The sequence below is a fragment of the Anopheles arabiensis genome, chromosome 2, assembly GCF_016920715.1.
Source record: "Anopheles arabiensis isolate DONGOLA chromosome 2, AaraD3, whole genome shotgun sequence".
Classification (NCBI taxonomy): domain Eukaryota; kingdom Metazoa; phylum Arthropoda; class Insecta; order Diptera; family Culicidae; genus Anopheles; species Anopheles arabiensis.
Genome location: NC_053517.1, coordinates 107,225,897 through 107,242,508, shown reverse-complemented (window position 1 = coordinate 107,242,508; position 16,612 = coordinate 107,225,897). Strand labels below are relative to the sequence as shown.

At 41.9% G+C, this 16,612-nt stretch overlaps 2 protein-coding genes across 9 annotated transcripts in view; one reads left to right on the top strand and one right to left on the bottom strand.

Annotated features, from left to right (window-relative positions):
• The first annotated feature begins 2,684 nt into the window (after positions 1 to 2,684).
• On the top strand, positions 2,685 to 6,671 carry LOC120893499 (flightin). 2 transcript variants are annotated; one of them, XM_040295436.1, is made up of 5 exons: positions 2,685 to 2,812; positions 4,362 to 4,522; positions 4,835 to 4,987; positions 5,119 to 5,201; positions 6,426 to 6,671. In XM_040295436.1, the coding sequence occupies exons 2-5, from the start codon at positions 4,404 to 4,406 to the stop codon at positions 6,479 to 6,481; spliced, it is 411 nt and encodes a 136-aa protein (XP_040151370.1). In that variant the 5' UTR covers positions 2,685 to 2,812; positions 4,362 to 4,403; the 3' UTR covers positions 6,482 to 6,671. The 2 variants fall into 2 exon arrangements, with proteins under 2 accessions (XP_040151370.1, XP_040151369.1); XM_040295435.1 differs by lacking the exon at positions 6,426 to 6,671 and having other exon boundaries at positions 5,119 to 5,459.
• Positions 6,672 to 9,108: 2,437 nt separating this feature from the next.
• The window catches only part of LOC120893498 (neurocalcin homolog), a 115,118-nt gene continuing 107,614 nt past the window's right edge, over positions 9,109 to 16,612 (bottom strand). For all 7 annotated transcript variants that reach the window (XM_040295430.1, XM_040295429.1, XM_040295428.1 and 4 more), the window contains one exon: positions 9,109 to 16,517. In XM_040295430.1, coding sequence (XP_040151364.1) covers positions 16,323 to 16,517 — 195 coding nt within the window. In that variant the 3' untranslated portion in view covers positions 9,109 to 16,322. The remainder of the gene's footprint in view (positions 16,518 to 16,612) is intronic.

The following is a 16,612-nucleotide window of genomic DNA, read 5'->3' as shown; positions in this document are numbered from 1 at the left end:
GGAATGAAGGACAATCTGCCCCCCCCCCTCCTTGACACTGACGACAAAGTTACGGCATGGTCGGGTCTGTGTCCTCCCTTCCAAAAATAGGACACTTTTTGCCGTCACCTTAAAGTGCTGCCAGTGGAGGTAGAAGGCACCAATCCACCCCGGCGGCTGTGGTATTGTACACAACGCACAACAAAATGGATCAAAGCATGCGAATTGTTTCCCAGCAGGTGACTAATGGGGATGGGCGAGCAAAGCAAAGGTGTTTGGGGAAATGTGTTCCATTTGTTTTGACAGGAGAAAAATGCGCTTGTGTTGGGGGTTTAGGTGCTTCCAAGCATTGTCTGTGTGCGGATGTGTGCGTATGTGTGTAATCGTTTTGGATTGAGACAGAAAGTAATATTGTTTTTATAAAGCTATTCGCTTGGTTTTAAAATAATTGCTCCACTGCGAATGGAGACGCATTTTGTGGTTTTGTATTTAAATATTAATCAAGAACGAATGTGACCCCGCAATAAATTACACCCGTGTGACAGTACAGTTGCAGCTGCAAAACCAATTGCAATTGCACAATCAATTTTCGATCGATTTCCCTTCCCCACCCTCAAAATAACCTTCCGATTGGCGACGCGCACGGGCATAAAAAGTGTCAACATTCACACTTTCGCACACGATGCCGCCTTTGCGCACCTTTTGTCCTCTCGGTCTTTGGGTGCGCGGGCTTACGATTGCAACGGAACCGAAAAACCGTCGACATTCGGTCGGAATTTGGCGTGCGACGAACACAAGAGAAAAAAAACTCTCGAGTCGTACAGAAGAACTAACACTGCGAACGAAAAAAATGGTTAAAATAAGATAGTTAATTTTACTACTCGCGCAGGCCAAAACACAAATGCAACCTGCCATCCTCGTGGGGTGGTGGTGGTGGTGGCATGCAAAAGTGTGTTTATGGGCCAGCTGCCATCACCCCCCCCCCCGCAAAAAAAAAAACTAGTCGGACAGAGGGGGCCCCCTCTTTTACCTACGTAAATCTTTGGTACGAATTCTTCAAATAATCGCAAACGCTTATATCATACGCTCGATGCCTGCGATGCTTTGTAGCTGCGCGTACAAGGGAGGTTCGGTCGGGAGTCCCCCGTCTCGTTGCGACGATGATAGATCGGGCCAAATGGTTGCAGAGCTACATGAGGCGTAGCCATCCAAGCCAAGACATCGAGTCAGTGAGGCTTACGAAATATAAACAATTTCTTGCTATTTGTTCACCGGTCGCTAATTAGTCGCCGCCCAATTGTGAAGGGATGCAGGGAATGAATATTAGCATCGTTTTGTTTCTGAGCGAGCTAAAACTGTGATTAAGAATGGCAAGCGGAAATAAAAACCACAACCCCGAATGGACAGGTCAGAAGAGGTTGCTAAAGGTAGCAAACCATTAACGAGTCGTCGTTGGGGATGGGCAACAATCCTTGCGTTGTAGATGCCAAACAATGGAAGTTAGTTGGTAATTTCATGAGCTATTACTTACTTAATGATAGTAGATGAGTTTATAAATGATCTGAATTGCAAGAAGTACACAATAGAGAGTAATTGATTGATCTACTTTTTTGATGTAAGCTTTATACACAATCCAACGATATCGACCTGGGACGGGTCTGGTGGTACAGTCGTCAACTCGTACAACTTTAACAACATGTTCGTCATGGGTTCCAGCCCCAAATCAACACCCATACATAGGACTGACTATCCTGTTATGTGTGTACTCAGTAAGTCACTGATAGCCAAGCCCACTAGTGGCACAGGGAGGCCTCAACCGAACAACCGTTGTTGTTACGCAAAAGAAGAAGAAGATGATATCGACCTATGCCTAGCGTTGACTCACATGTAGAGCATCCTTGGGAAAGTCCTTAAAAGGCTTTCTGGGTCTGGGTCGCCGGGTGTCATTGTTATAGTCTAGTCTATTGACTAAGCGCACACCACCATCATGAGTTTGTCAATGACCCGATGCTTGTCTTTCTTCATCTTGAAGCAATCGATGACATTTGAGAACAATATTTAGGTTACAATTCATATTTTAGCTATATTTTTGCGAATAATGTACATACTATGTGCATTTAAGGCATTGTATATCAAAACTACTTGTGAAAAGAAGGTTGTTTTATGATAACATGATTAATAATGGCAAAAACATGCTCTAAATTAGTGATTTTGTCATGCAATTTGCATACTTTAAGCAACATTGCATACATTTAGGCGCAAGTAATCCAAAATTTTTGGGAATAATTTATCGTACATTTTTTTAAGTTAAATTTTGACCTCATAAACCTTCCAGCACGATCCCACTGTTCGATAACGATCACTAAGCTTCCGCTGACGAACGATCGCTGTTTCCGAAGATTGTAGATCGGGCGGGAGTGAATTGCTCAAACGACGCACACGATACCTCCATTGAAGCAGTGGTGGGATCATTGGGGTGGAAAGCGGAAAGGTGTTTTCACTCGAACGTGCGAAAAAACCCTCGTTACCCCTTTGCCGTCCCTCTTTCAACTAAATCTCTCGGATCGGATGAGATGATCTTCGTCCCGGTGACGACGGCCGTTCGTGCGCCGTTCATGCCAAAACCGAGCGAGCTTTCGAGATGCTCCACAACGATGAGGATCTTGAAAGAGATAGTAGTGCCACAGGCAGGGGGGGCTAATGAGGGGTGAGAAGAGCTGCAACTGCGAATGCCAGAACGGCCGACAGCGTGTCGATTTCGATACCGTGCGGTTACGGGAAGCAGTCAGTCTCTCTGTTCATTCCACCGGACTAACAAGTCAATTTCAAACAGGTACGGAGGGGTTCTGTGAGTGTTGTTTGCCTCTTCCAAGTGCTTTCGAACAATTTCGGTGTTTGTTTGTTGGGTGTTTTTTTTTCTAATTTAAACGTGAAAAAAAGACAATAAGACTGTGTATTTTGTTTGGACCATTGTTTGAATAATTGTTTGCAGTTGTTCATGTTGTACTAAGTTTTGTGTTACTTCCTCCATTTGCCTGTGACCACAAAAGGACATGTACTTCAGAAATCTGTCTCCTTGATACATGTTCTTTTTTGAAACAGTTCCAACAATTCGTACGCTTAGCTGTCTATTCTTACATCATTTCTTTTTGAAAGAGGAAAAAAAATGGAATATTCCACCCCTGCTGGCATGCTTTCAATGCTTGTTTCGCAAGGTGGGAGAGAAGAAGAGTGAGAGAGCAACGCAAATTGTTTGTTTGGCCGTGTTCTCCACGCCGGATCGTGCATACCGTGCTAAATTTGGCCTTTATCGACTCGGCGTGTGAAGATAATTTATTATTCTCTTCCGAGCCGCTTATAAATTGGCCATGCTCGTTAGCACATGCTCAAGCAAGTTAGAAGGAATGCTGAATGGTCGATTAATTACGCACATCGATCGATGATCGCAGTGGCGAGATGGAAAAATTGCTTCTATCAAGGAAAATGTTGTTCCATTTTTTTGATTGGGGATAAATAATGATCGTACAAGACGCTTAAAAACAAGAACTAGATACAACCCTTCACTACAATGTCAACTTGCGAGTTGTGCTGTGGACTGCCAAACAAGAAATAGCCTCCCATCAACGACACCTCACATAAATCACTCGTCAAACACACGCCATCTGGCAGAGGTGGGACAACCGACGGAAAAACTGTCACGATCATCACCAGCAGTATCGCCACAAATCATCGCCGTCGGAACGATCGGCGACTGCTCTTTGAACCCCTTTTGACAGGGCAGCCGAGCTATGGAGACTTCCGCCTACTTTGACTGCGTTGTTAGACGAGACATCGCGCAAATGTCGCGCAACGGTTTGCGCGCGTAACAGACGCACCAGATGCGCTGAGTCAATCCAGAAAAGATCGACAGGCAAAGAGGGTGATTTTCTAAAAAAATAAAGGGAAACCTCTAGTGAAAAGAAGACAAGTCTCTGTTCAGTTGTTTGGTGTGGATGTATCGTGTGCCGATCGTTGCACTGTTGCACTCCTATCGATCGGATAAAAACAGATGGCAATAGGAAAAAGAGGCGAAAAGTGCGCACTCTGCCTACTTGAGCGTTACGCTCAGCGCCAGCCAATTGTAAATGATGTCTAATTTTAATCGCGGCCGACATTAAAGCCCTCAACGAGTGTTTCTTCTGTGCATGTGTGTGTGTTTGTGTTTCGAGTTTCGTGTATTGTTAGAGTGTTTATAGTTTAGAAAAGGAAAATTCAAGAACATTCGCCACCCCCCCCCCCCATCGATCACCGCCCACAAGTGCTTTGTGCTTTGATTAACGTTTCGGGTCCGTGCCATTTCTTTTATTGGCAAACTGGTCTGTTTTGTTTTTTTTTTGTTGCAGGTACACTTTCCCGCTTCTTTTATCAAATAAACCGGCCCAACCATGGATGATGGTGCTGCCTCTACTGGTGTGATCGTGAAGAACAAGCCGGGCGCAAAGCCGCTGAACATCGTCGATGATTTCAACCGTCGCAAGATGCCGCTCTACAAGCACTGGGTTCGGTAAGTAATGTGAAAGTGGGGCGAACCATTCAAGATGATTACATTTTGAGGAAGATTTACTGAACTAAGATAAAAGTTCTCACTTCAATTTGCTAAAAACAGTCTCAATTGCTTAATTTAATTTCTAAAAGTAATGCGTGTTACATAACTTTAGGCGCCAAATGCTTCATGAATGCTTCTTGAATGCTTCTTAGACCTTTTTAACCCCTGTTAAGGGCCTATTTAAAGGAATTTAAATACATTTAATCTACTTAGAACTTCCTAATTCACCCATCTTAATCATAACGCTTCCCTTTCCTCTACTTGCGATAGCCCACAATTCTTGCAGTACAACTACATGTACGACTACCGCGTGAACTACTACGATGACGTCATCGACTATCTGGACCGACGATCACGGGGTGTTGCCTCGGAGATCCCTCGCCCCCAGACCTGGGCCGAGCGTGTCCTGAGAACGCAGAAGACGTAAGTAATCTCTAGCTAGCACTTACGTTCAAGCGTTTCTACCCCAATGAAATGAAATTTGTAAAACATCTTCTCTTCCTCTCTTTATTTTACATCTTTTTTTCATTCTCTCTATCCCACCCCTTATCCAGCGCCACTCGTGACATCAACGATGCGTACAACTACACCAGCATCAGCCACAAGAAGGACGACAAGAAGCTTATGTACACGCTAAGTAATCAGATCAAGTCGTACAACTGCCACTCGAAGGCATACACTAACAGAAAGTACCGCAAGATCCTCTAAAACCAATGCGTTTCCTATCCTGCTTCTACCAAACAAAACCAGAAGAGCAAAAAACAAAAAACCTCTCCAAATTTGATACTCTTACCCTTCTCTACCGTTGGCTTAGTTAGTTTTTTTTTAAACAAATGAAAAACTAATAACATCCCGTTTTGCAATAAAAATGCTTCCGCTTGCTTAGCTTACGAAATGCACTTTGTAAATTTTATATAAAAAAAAAACGTTGAAAAAAAACGACAAAAATATGTCCCGTTTTGTTTAACCCTTCTCACTGAACGACCCCTTAGAAAGTATTAAAAAAGACAAAAAAATATCAACAAACAAAGAATACGAACGTGAACCTTAACGCACACCCACAGCAACACACAGAGAGACTCGAACGAAAACGAAAGCTTGTTGCCCCGAAACCCTGTCCCCCAAAAAAAACCGATCCTTGGAAGGTTCTCTTTCGAAGTTTGCTGTAAAACACTGTTGCAGTGTGCCTTGAAAAATGTTCGAAATGCAGGCCCTGCATTCCTTCTCCCCCCACCCCCTCGCTTTACCTTGTACTTCGAACCCACCAACACAGGGCAGTGCCAATTTGCTCTATTGCCCTTTGCGTGTGCGTGTGGGCCACCTTTGGCGCATAAACGTTACAGAGTTAAGCCATATGTTTGCGAGTGTGTAACATGTATCATAGTAGCCTGAGTAGTTTGAAAAATCGTGTTTTGTTTTGTTTCAATGGATTTATTTTTATTTTTTTTCTACCCAACAAACCTTCCTACCTTTTTACGCTAAGTAGGCCTTACTTGCTTATTAACTGCAGTCGAACGCACAGGGGGTGAACATGAACACGCCCTGGTTCGCTCGCGCGCGCTACAACTATGTAACCTGACAACAACAGCAACAAAACAAGCCACCCTGACCCGGTGAAAGTTTACCCCGTTCTTGCCCAAAGGGTAACTGTAATTTGGTACCGCAGCTTTCTCAACGAAACGGGGTACAGGGTGGAGTTTTTTGTGTGCTACTGCTTTTTAGTTTGCTGCGTTATTTTCGCTTTTTGAAATTCTAATATGCTTGATTGATTAGAAAAAAAAATGCTTTTTAAATTATTAGTTCGATTACTATTTCCTGTCTCTTCTATTTTTTTTGTTCCAAATTTTCCCTGATGGTGCAGGAAAAAGTCGACCCCTGGTAAGGCTCTATATGAGCTCTACTTACCGACGGTGGTGATCGGTTAGGAGTGACCTTCTGCCTATCTGGCGTATCTGTGCCAGACGCTACCACAATAGCTGCAGAGCTACTTGAGCTACACCTGAGACACACCTGACCTTCACACCCCATTCACCCCCTTACGAATAGAACACCCAAAACGCTCCCACAGCAACGAATTTCAATAAACGAAAGTAACTCTGAAACCTAAGCGAAATGTGTTGGAGTTTTCTTTCAAGACGGTTCGGGACTGACTGACTAATAGACTATCAAACTGTTCGAAAGGCATGATTTGAACTGTAAATTTGGATACAAATGCCACACTTACAACATCACACAACAAGAGAAAGAAATTGCCCCGAATTTAGTTGGTTATTGTACCTTAAATCAGCAATAAAAACTGAAATGTTGGGAGTTGCTTTTGACACCCGTAAACACAGACAAATTGGTCAGAAACAGGTAAGGTTCTAATTGTTTGAAACGCCTTCTCTCGTTGTTGTTCTTTTCAAGAGGCAAAATACACCTCCAGGTAACAAAGCGAGCTTCACGGCATAATAACAACTCCAGGCAACTATAAGCATCCAAGCTACCTGGACGTGAGAGTATAAATTATGACCGTTCCTGAAGAATGAAATCAATCGTTCAGTGACAAACAACAAGGCAACAACGCTATCGGTATCGTGTTAAAACAAACTCACCCCGTCCAGAAAAGTCATGGAATTGTTAAACGGTTCAATCGAACGCCTTCGGTCCAGTGGCAATCTCTTCGAACAACGGACCGCTCGCGATGATGCGAATCGTTTTCGGAGTCGAGTGAAATCCTGCGGAGAGTATGGTTTTGCGGCCAATTCGACATTCCGAGGCCACAACGTACAACCGGCTGGCACGAACGCACCCACCGTCCAGCACCAACACCGTCAGAGCTACACTGAGCTACTCGGAGAAGCGTTGCACCAGCGGCCAGAACGGCTGAACATTCGACGAACGCTGTAGCATCGCAGTAGCCTCTGCAGAACGCATGCGACAAAACGGGGGCACATCCACCCTTCGCATACATTAGTCTAGAACCGTTTCCTTATTAAGCTCTTAACAACTAAGCTACGTAAATTAAACTAAAATGCACCAAAGCATAATGATTGAAAGCAACATCTGGGAGTCGTTTTTTTTTGTTTTCATCTTCCAACACGTTATATGAGTTTTATTGATTTTCTCCGTTAAATTGTTTAACATAGTCGATTTGTTCAAATCATCTTCGGCGCCCATTTGCCGAAAGCCCGCGAAACGGTTGCGTTCTGCTGCGGAACGGTTCGATCTTGCTGTGCTCTTTGCTGTTCAGTGTGCCATTTTCTATGCAGCAAGTGGCATGCCCGTTTGCAAGTTTGTAAGACAAAGTTAAGAAACACACAAACAACGCTGTCTTCCTTTCTCATATGGTTGCACAAAAGAGCGAAGAGTTTTACTTGAAAACTGTTAAACTAATTAAATTGCAACAGCCTTGTTGAAAAAAACCCACCAAAAAACGATAAGTGTGTCGTGCGGATTGCATACCTTGCGGCTGATTGCAGGCATATCGTTGTGACAAGTTGCTTGCAGCTCTGCAATCCTCACGACAGCATGATCTTATTGTGACCTTTTTTAATGCTTGTTTAGTTGTGTTCAAGAAGAAATTCAAGCATTTTTCTCATAAGTTAATGAGTTCAATTCAAAGTCTCGATACTGCCTGTTTCTACAATTGTATTTTGTGATCCTCTTTCCCTTGCACACTTGCAACACGATCCATGCAACGATGCGCACGCCTTCCTAGCACCTCCAACTTCCTCCTACATTGCTAGTTTCGTTCTCTTCGTTTCTTCGTTCCCTCCTTTTCAGCAGAGCCAATCACCTTTACCTGTCACTTTTACTCCACAGCACCGTATCATAAACGCACAACACACAGCTTCAGGTTAACACGTGTGTCACACAAACTGTTGTTGATTGCATGTTGATTGCAGATCGGACCTTTTTGCTTAACGGGAGAAAGAGAGGGAGAGAGCGAGTGCTGCTGGTTTCTTCTTTCTGTTAGCAATTAATTTAAAAATATTGTTTCCTTTACCTTCGATACATTGTTTCACACTGTGTGTTGTTTTGTTTTGTTTTTCTTTTTTCTATCTCTTTTCTTCTGCCTCTTTTATGCTACTTTCTTACTCCCTTTGCTTTGCTGCTTACTCTTTAATGCTTCATATCATCGCAAACGTTAGTTAGCTAGGTTTTTGTTTGTTTGTTTTAAGTTAGTTTTGAAAAGTTTCGGAAGAGCTGTGCCTTAGATATTGTGCAAGTAAATATATAGAGTTGGTATTTGTTTGTTTGTTTGTCTGGTTCAACGTTTCACGTTCGGCGTTGTTTTCTCTTGTCTTGTGTTTTACGTGGTCATTGTGTGTGTGTGCTTTCTTGCTTGTCGCCAGTGGTGTAATGCTTCGGTGTATTAGGCTTTATTGCGTCGTAATCGGGGCTTACTTTTGTTTGTTACTTGAATCTCGTGTTTTGTTTGTTTAAGAACTATCTTTCTGCTGTTGGTTGCTTCTGTTTCTTGTTTCCTCTAAATCACTAGGCAAAGACCACTAAGACGGGATTATATCGTTTTTCATTAATTTGTGTGTTTTGTTTTTTTGTTGCTTTCGTTAGTACTACTCTCCTGTTAGGTTCAAAAAGGTATCCTTTTGCGTTTGATTTATTTGTCATTTGGTTTCCTTTTCGTACGTGTTTGTGTGTGTGTGTGTGTTTTCGGTGTCTGTTTACGCTGTACGTTTCCCTCATCGGTTCCTCAATTCTTCGTACGTTGGTTGTTTGTTTTGCTAATACTAAAGGTTTTTCCTTTTCACTCTTCTCCTCATACTTTTGAACGATAATCGAGCAACAGGTAAAATGGTAAGTGGTAAAACGAAGTTGTGCATCAAAAATGGTGGATATTATCGATTTTAAAGATCTTGTTTGCTCTTTTGGTTTAGCTTTATATCACTACAATCATTTCGCGCGCGCGCCTGGGAAAGTGGGCTGTAATGCGCATTTTTGTTTTTTTCGCAAAAAACGATGGATTAATTCACTTGTAAGTGGCTGTAGTTTCTGCTGCACCAGCTCCAGCTGGTGGAACTGCTGGTAGTTAGTAATAATTAGTTTCACGCGGCCGCCAAGTTTGTCGCTGTCTACACAACTACACTACACTCGCTGTCTTGCCATTTAAAGATGGCGCAAGACAAAGAGCGATAGAGAGAAGGAGAAAGAGAGGAAGAAATACATTTCCTATTATGTGCTGGTGGTGTGTAACTATACTGGTTGGAACTTGTTGGAGCTTAGAACCGTTTTCGGTGGGCCAAAAGCTTTAAACGCAGCCCAAAATGGTAGGGGTAGGAGTAGGGGATAAAGTATGCATGTCGCTAAGTGGTTGGATACATCGTTGGCTGTCTGTTGTGCGAGCTTTTGCCGCACGCACACACACACCCATACACACAGCCCAAAATTCCGTCCAGCCCTTGCACAGTGGCGTCTTGATGCTTTACACTATGAAGAGAGAGAGTTTATACTATGGAGAGTTCGAGGATAGTAGTAGTAGTAGTAGTAGTAATAGTAGTACTTTGATGTCGTTCGCCTATCTATCTAACAAGTGAAGATGTTTGTATATGAAAACAAAACGCTAAAACTAGGACAAAAAAAGTACACTTCAATAAAAAAAGACTAAAACTAGGAGGAGTTATTCACAACTAATCATGAGCAGACAAGAACAATTCATTAAGATTACAAAAAATATACACCATAATCATAGAAATCGTCTCTGCGTCTCCCAATGTGTTGTGGACCACTCTTGCGACATGAATGGCGTTTGATGGCCTGCTGCGTACACACCGTTTTGCACTATCAGCCATCGAGTAAATCTGTAACATTCTCGCGCACTGGATCGGATAATATAAACTATAGCGTAATGCAGTTGCTGCCAATTAGCTGCCGCTGCTGCTGCTGCTAGTTGGTGCACTCCATAAATCAGGTAGTTGTGTCTCGCTTGACAAAAGTGTCTCTACTATATTATTTGTTTTCTTTTTGGTTACCGCCAGTCTTGGCTTTGAATGTATGCAATTTGACCGTTCCTCCCTTGTTTGCGTTCCACATTACTTCCAAAATACTATCTAAATGCACTAACGCACACACTCGCACACATTACACATACATATACCATGTGTGCAGTATGCCCATTATGTGTGCAAGTGTGCTTGTTCGCTTTATCTATGTCAGTTGTGTTTGTTTTTCTTCATGCATTAACAGCTTTTTTCTTTTGTATTTACCATTTTTAATTCTCTCCGTTTAATTTGTTTTAAGTATGTAGAGTGTATACTAAGCGTTCCTTATGACGCACAAACACACAAACAAACATGTTCAAACTCACTCTCTCTCTCTCTCTCTCTCTTGTCATCTTCATGTGTGTTTGAACGGAGAGCGCTGAAGCGTGACAGATGTATCGCTTTCTCTTTCTACTACACTCGTTTGCTTAACACGTACAGAGAGTAAATTTCAAACCGATGCAAACTTGATGTGTCTGTGTGTCTGTGTGTGTGTGCCCTTTGGTAAGGAGATGAATACTATACGAATTAAGAGACTTCTTAGTGTGTGTGAGTGTTTTTTTTTCTATCTTCATACCTATCCTTTACACAGTCCGTACACTTGTGTGTGTGTGTTCTAAAACGTCAATTAAATGTCACAGAGCTTGATTTGTTTGTTTGTTTGTTTTGCTTGTTGTTAATAATTTAATTATCATAATCGCTTATTTGTATGCTTTTGTATCTCTGTTTTATCATAATCATAATATTTTGTTTTTATCTCTTCACTTCGGCCCTTTCAACGGCTCTCTCCCCTTTTTGTCCTAATAATAATGATTATTGATCCTAGTGCTGTTGGGTGCATTGGCTGCATTATCCCAAAGGTTTGTGTTGGAGGTACATTCAATTCAATTGTACGGCTCTTATATCATTACCAAAACCTTAACCACAAACATCGTGTCCCGTTCATCTCTCCTTTTGCTGTCCTGACACAACATGTAATTCCTTCAAGAAATAGTAACTTCGGCCAACACACGCCCCCTCAACCCCTCCCCTCTATCTCTCACATTGAAAATATACGCACACACACACACACAATTTCAACACAGTTTGTGGTTGTTACATGGGGGCGATTTGGGGTTGTTGGTTATTTTGTTTTTTTTCTTTCTCTCTCTCGTATTCCGATCGTAAGACGCTTGTGCTGTAATGTATACCGCCCTCCTTCCCTTTTCACTTTTTTTCATATTTGTTAAATGTGGAGCTTTACCTAAACGTCAAATAAAACCCAAACAAGATGGGTGGGAAAGGGGTAAAAGGTCAAACACACGTGAGTATATACGATACGCCTAGAGATGAAGAGAGATCGGAACGGAAGAAGTGGGATTAAAACATTCACCCCCTCTCTGTACGATGACCAAAACAAGAGGGGGGATGGAGGGTTAAAATAGTTTCTTCTACGAGATGGTTAAAAATTTGAAAGTAACCGTGCCGTCCCGACGATCGACAATGGAGACATCGTTTGACCGTTTGGAGTAAGCAAATAGTAGTAAATAGAAGAGAAGGAACCAGTCGGGGACAAAACACGCGCGGTACGGTACGTATGTATCGATATGTTATAATGTAAAAGCTCTACGTAAATGTTTGATGTTGTTGTTATCGATTCGTTTTTCGCTATCTGGAGTAACATTATCTCTTGAACGCTTTCTGTTTTGTAACAACGTTTTCATGTAGCTTTTTTTCCTTTAAATAGAGAAGATAGAGACGGAGTAAGAGAAAGAGCAACAAGTAGCTATAATATTAGTATACACTAACTAGGAATAAACTCAACTAACGATTTTAGTTTCTAGCTGAATATCGAGAGAACATTCTTTAACGCGTGTGACCTGCGGGTAAGGAATCAGACTTCCATTGCGTTCGACCAGACCTGTGTGGCATTGGACAACACAAGCATTAGATTATTTTTTTAGGAAACTCCTGAGTTACTTAGAGCTAAGAAGCATGCAAATAAATAAGCAAAATATTGTATAATTTCTTTCATGAAAAATATAAAATCATTCTAACAAAGAGTAAGCAACGAGTAAGCACAACAAAACAAAAAAAAAGACAGAAACTCATTCGAACGGCTTAAATAAAATAAAAAGATTTAATGTATATAATCAAAAGACTGTACAAACTTAAATATGTACGATCGTACACCACTCGCTATAGTTTTACGCTCAACATTCTATGTGTGTATGGTTTCTCTCTCTCTCATCACTACGTATGGACTCGAAATAATGTTTTTCTTTTTATCTGCTCTTTTCGTGTAGTTTCGTGTAGTGCAAGTTTCCTCTTTACCAACACACTTATACACGTGCTCCATACACTCACACTTTTTTCTTTCTAACAGTGTCATTTGCTGCGTTTTTCTTCTTTAAATAATTGCGTCTAGAGCAAAACAAATCGGACAAAGGAAAATGATTCTAGCTATTACAGCGATTAGTATGAAAAGTAAAGATTCCGAGCAGTTTAATCACCGAAAGGTAAAGGAGATTACGAATGGTAAATTTATAAATTCGATAAAAAAAATTGTTTTCTTTTGTTAACAGCTTGCATTGGTGTCAGAACTGTAATATCTAAACGGTTTTACAAACAAATGATAGTAATCCGCGCACTGGGGGACGATCGCGATGCTGGGGGCTTGCTAATGGGGGGTTGTTTAAAGCTTGCATAAAATCGTAAATATTGTAGTACACAAGTGTGTGAGACGAGTCCCCGTCTTCCGGAACAAAATCGAACAATATAACCGGTACGATCAACGTGTAGTGACTAAACGATAATAAATAATGGTTGCAAACCGGTTGCTGCTTGCGCGGGCGTTCCATACCACGGTTTGCGCGTAGAAATCAGGCATTTTGGATAATAATTAATAATAACGATAATTCATAATAATAATAATAATAATAATAATAATAGCAATAGAAAATGGGGCTCCCGCGGACATTGGGCATGTCGCACGGGTGAGACAGAGATTGGAAGGAAATTAGAAAAAAAACACACACACCCCTTGAAACATTAATGGGGTATAATACATGACACACTGGAGGGCAGAGAGAAAAACGGAGAAGCAGAAAAAATACTTTCAAACCAAACTGAGTGTTTGATATGAACTACAAACTATGAAGGAGATTTTGGGGTTTCAAACGCAACGCAAATGCTTTCGCTTTAGGCTGTGAGTGTGTCCCTTCTTTTCTCTATGCTTTGCGCAAAAGGGATTCTATGGATGGCTCTTTTCGCTCTTTCGCACCCTATCGAATGCGCTCGAAGTAGTGGTAAGTAGTAGGCGTGTAAGGGCCGAACGAAAAACAACAAAACTTACTACCGCCACACACGCTCTGCTAATCGGAAGATCGACGTGTTTGCACAGTTTGTTTGCTTCTCTACATATGGCTGCTGCTATTTGTTTGCTACATACATCAGTGCCGTGGTTTCGTTCTGGTCTTTTGCATCCCCCCGTCAATAGTGGTTCGTTTCAGGCTTTACAAACAATTGCTGGACCTGTTTTTACGGCCCCATTCCGCAAAACAGTCGCTCAATTCCGTACAATTTGGGGTTTACCTTATCGCTCGCCACACACACTATTGGGTGTTGAGGGGGTTTTCTTTCCGCGCTTGTTTCTTTTCTTTTTTGTTAGTCCCTGCCTGTACAATCACACACACGCACCACACTCTTTCACATTCCGATATAATTTGTTCCGCGTGACACACTGACTGGGCACGGTTGACAGTTTCGCCGCGCCTACTACGACGCACACACACTATTGCTACACACAGCTCTACACAGCCGGTTTTGTTTTCTTTGCATGAGGTGAGTTATGTGTGTGTGTGTGTTGAGCGCTACAGTGCATTGAGCCCATCCAGCCGCCCCGCCCAAAAGCTTGGGGCCGCCTTCGATCCATCGGGCGCTTCTTTTGCTAGGTGAGTACGCGGAGGCAGCGAAAAATTCCATTGTGTTGTTTTTGTATTTCTTCTAGTGGCTCTTTGCCACTGTGTGTGTGTGTGTGTTTGATGGTGTGTAATGTACTCGTGGTAGCATGTGTTGCTCTGTATTGTATTGCTTTTCATGGCGTGTGCGGCATTCAGTGTAATGGTTGGTATTGTATTAGACGCTATAGCGCTGCCTTGTTGCGGTTCCCGTTTGCGGTGCCATTCCCCAACCCGGCTTTGTTTGTGATTTGAGTTGAGCGACGTTTCGAAGCTTGTCGTAGAGTAACCGTGTCAAGCGAACCCGCTCGATATGCATGGCACAGAACCGGATCATATTCTTTAGTAAATTAAACAAACAAACAAACAAACCATTTTCTTATTGTAAAACGAAACTGCTGAAGAATGATGATCCCGTCTGCGTCACGCGTTTTCACGCCAGAAGAGGAAAGCGGGCTGCTCGTACGACCACAACCGAGCGGCGTGCTATGTCTGGAGCTACATTTTCACCCGCCAGCGTACTGTCCAGCCCGTTTCCTCTTCTGCGCGCCACAGCGCTTTCACCAAAGCAACCTCCTCCGCTCGGCTCAACTCAACGGGGTAACACACGGGAGAGAACGCATCGACGAAACGGGAAGAGACAAACAAGCAGAGAATCATTGCATTGCATTTGCATATGGCATATTTGTGGTGTTTGAGTTGTTTGTATGCTTGTGTGTGTGTGTGTGTGGGCTTTGTATGTTTTAGTTTGTCGTTTAAGGTGGCACGTGATGGCGATACAATGTTGGTATTTCAAATAGGACAAAACAGAAAACAAAAACCTTAATTAACGATCATACACTCCTAAACCTAGTTGTGTGCTTTGAAATTCTTTGAATCCTGAGTTTATAAAAGAAAAACAACAGAATAGAAGAGCAGATTCATGTTAGCTCAATTGAGATTGAGAGAAGGAAATAAATGGATAATAAGTTAGCAAAAAGTACGTTTGATTAATATTAAATATCTCATTTTTTGTTACGTCAAACAAAGCCAATTTTTAAAGTACAACGTTTTCTGGGTTCATGTTTTTGGTGCGCAACGTGTTTAGCTGTAAAATTATACATTTTTTCCCCCACAATTGCTTCCGTGTGTTGTTATTACTTGCACGTTGAAATGCAAGAACACAATTTCCGTTGCAGGAGGAAACAAAGAAAAGTTTGCGCCGCTTTGCTAATTATCTTTCGCGGTTTGTTTTCTCTTTGTTTTGTTTTGTTTTTTTTTTGTTTTAAATAGTTAACCTTCCGTTTCGTACTAGCACACCCGGCTAGCGCAGTTATTATATTATTAATTCATAATCAATTCAGTGCAAACGCTCATCATCAGCATTTCGAATTGGGATTTCTGTTTTCGTTTAGCTCAATTTACACAATATATTAAAACGTTGAGGAAATTTCGATGGAGTTTAGCTAGTGTTGCAGTGATGTTTTGATTCTGAATCAACTCGTTTTTTTTCTCTTTTTAGATACGTTAAATGTTAAGTTTTGAGTTGTGTAAGGGGAAAAATATGTATAGGGCATATATTTATAAGTGTTTTGTTTTGTTTTTTCTTTTTAACGTTTACCTATAATAGCATGTCGCTGTTTTGTTGTTTGCTTGTGTACAAGAGTGTGTGTTAAACATTTTGTTGTATTTGTTGCTTTCGTTTGTTTGTGTTTTGTTTGTGTGTTTTGGGCTGTTAGTTTCGCTTGCGTTTTGCTGGCTGCAGGCATGCTGTTATGTCTGTTTTTGTATGTGTATGTTTGTTGGTTTGTTTGCTGTTTCTGTGTCGCTTTCTTTGTGTTGTTTTCAGCATGGAATTGCTCACTGCGCCTGCGGATCACATTGCAACAGCCGCACGATCGACGGATCACTCTTCGCGCCCTCGATGAACTCCTCCAGGCTCAGCTTGCCGTCCTTGTTGCGATCCATCTGGCGGAAGATTTTGTCCGTCCGCTTTTCCGGCGTGCTTTCGTCCTCGGGCATCTTCATCACCGAGCCGACCATTTTGTAGATTGCCTGGCGAAAAAAAAAATACGAGAAACAGAGATAGAGTATTAGCGTCCAACATGTTCGTTAATGTCCTGGCAGTGAAATGAATGTTGATTTCGTGT

Excerpts from the sequence above, each read along its gene's own strand:
- LOC120893499 (XM_040295435.1), top strand. The coding sequence starts at position 4,404 with ATGGATGATGGTGCTGCCTCTACTGGTGTGATCGTGAAGAACAAGCCG. Across the intron at positions 4,523-4,834 it reads CTCTACAAGCACTGGGTTCG|CCCACAATTCTTGCAGTACA; the intron begins GTAAGTAATGTG and ends TACTTGCGATAG. Across the intron at positions 4,988-5,118 it reads GTCCTGAGAACGCAGAAGAC|CGCCACTCGTGACATCAACG; the intron begins GTAAGTAATCTC and ends CCCCTTATCCAG.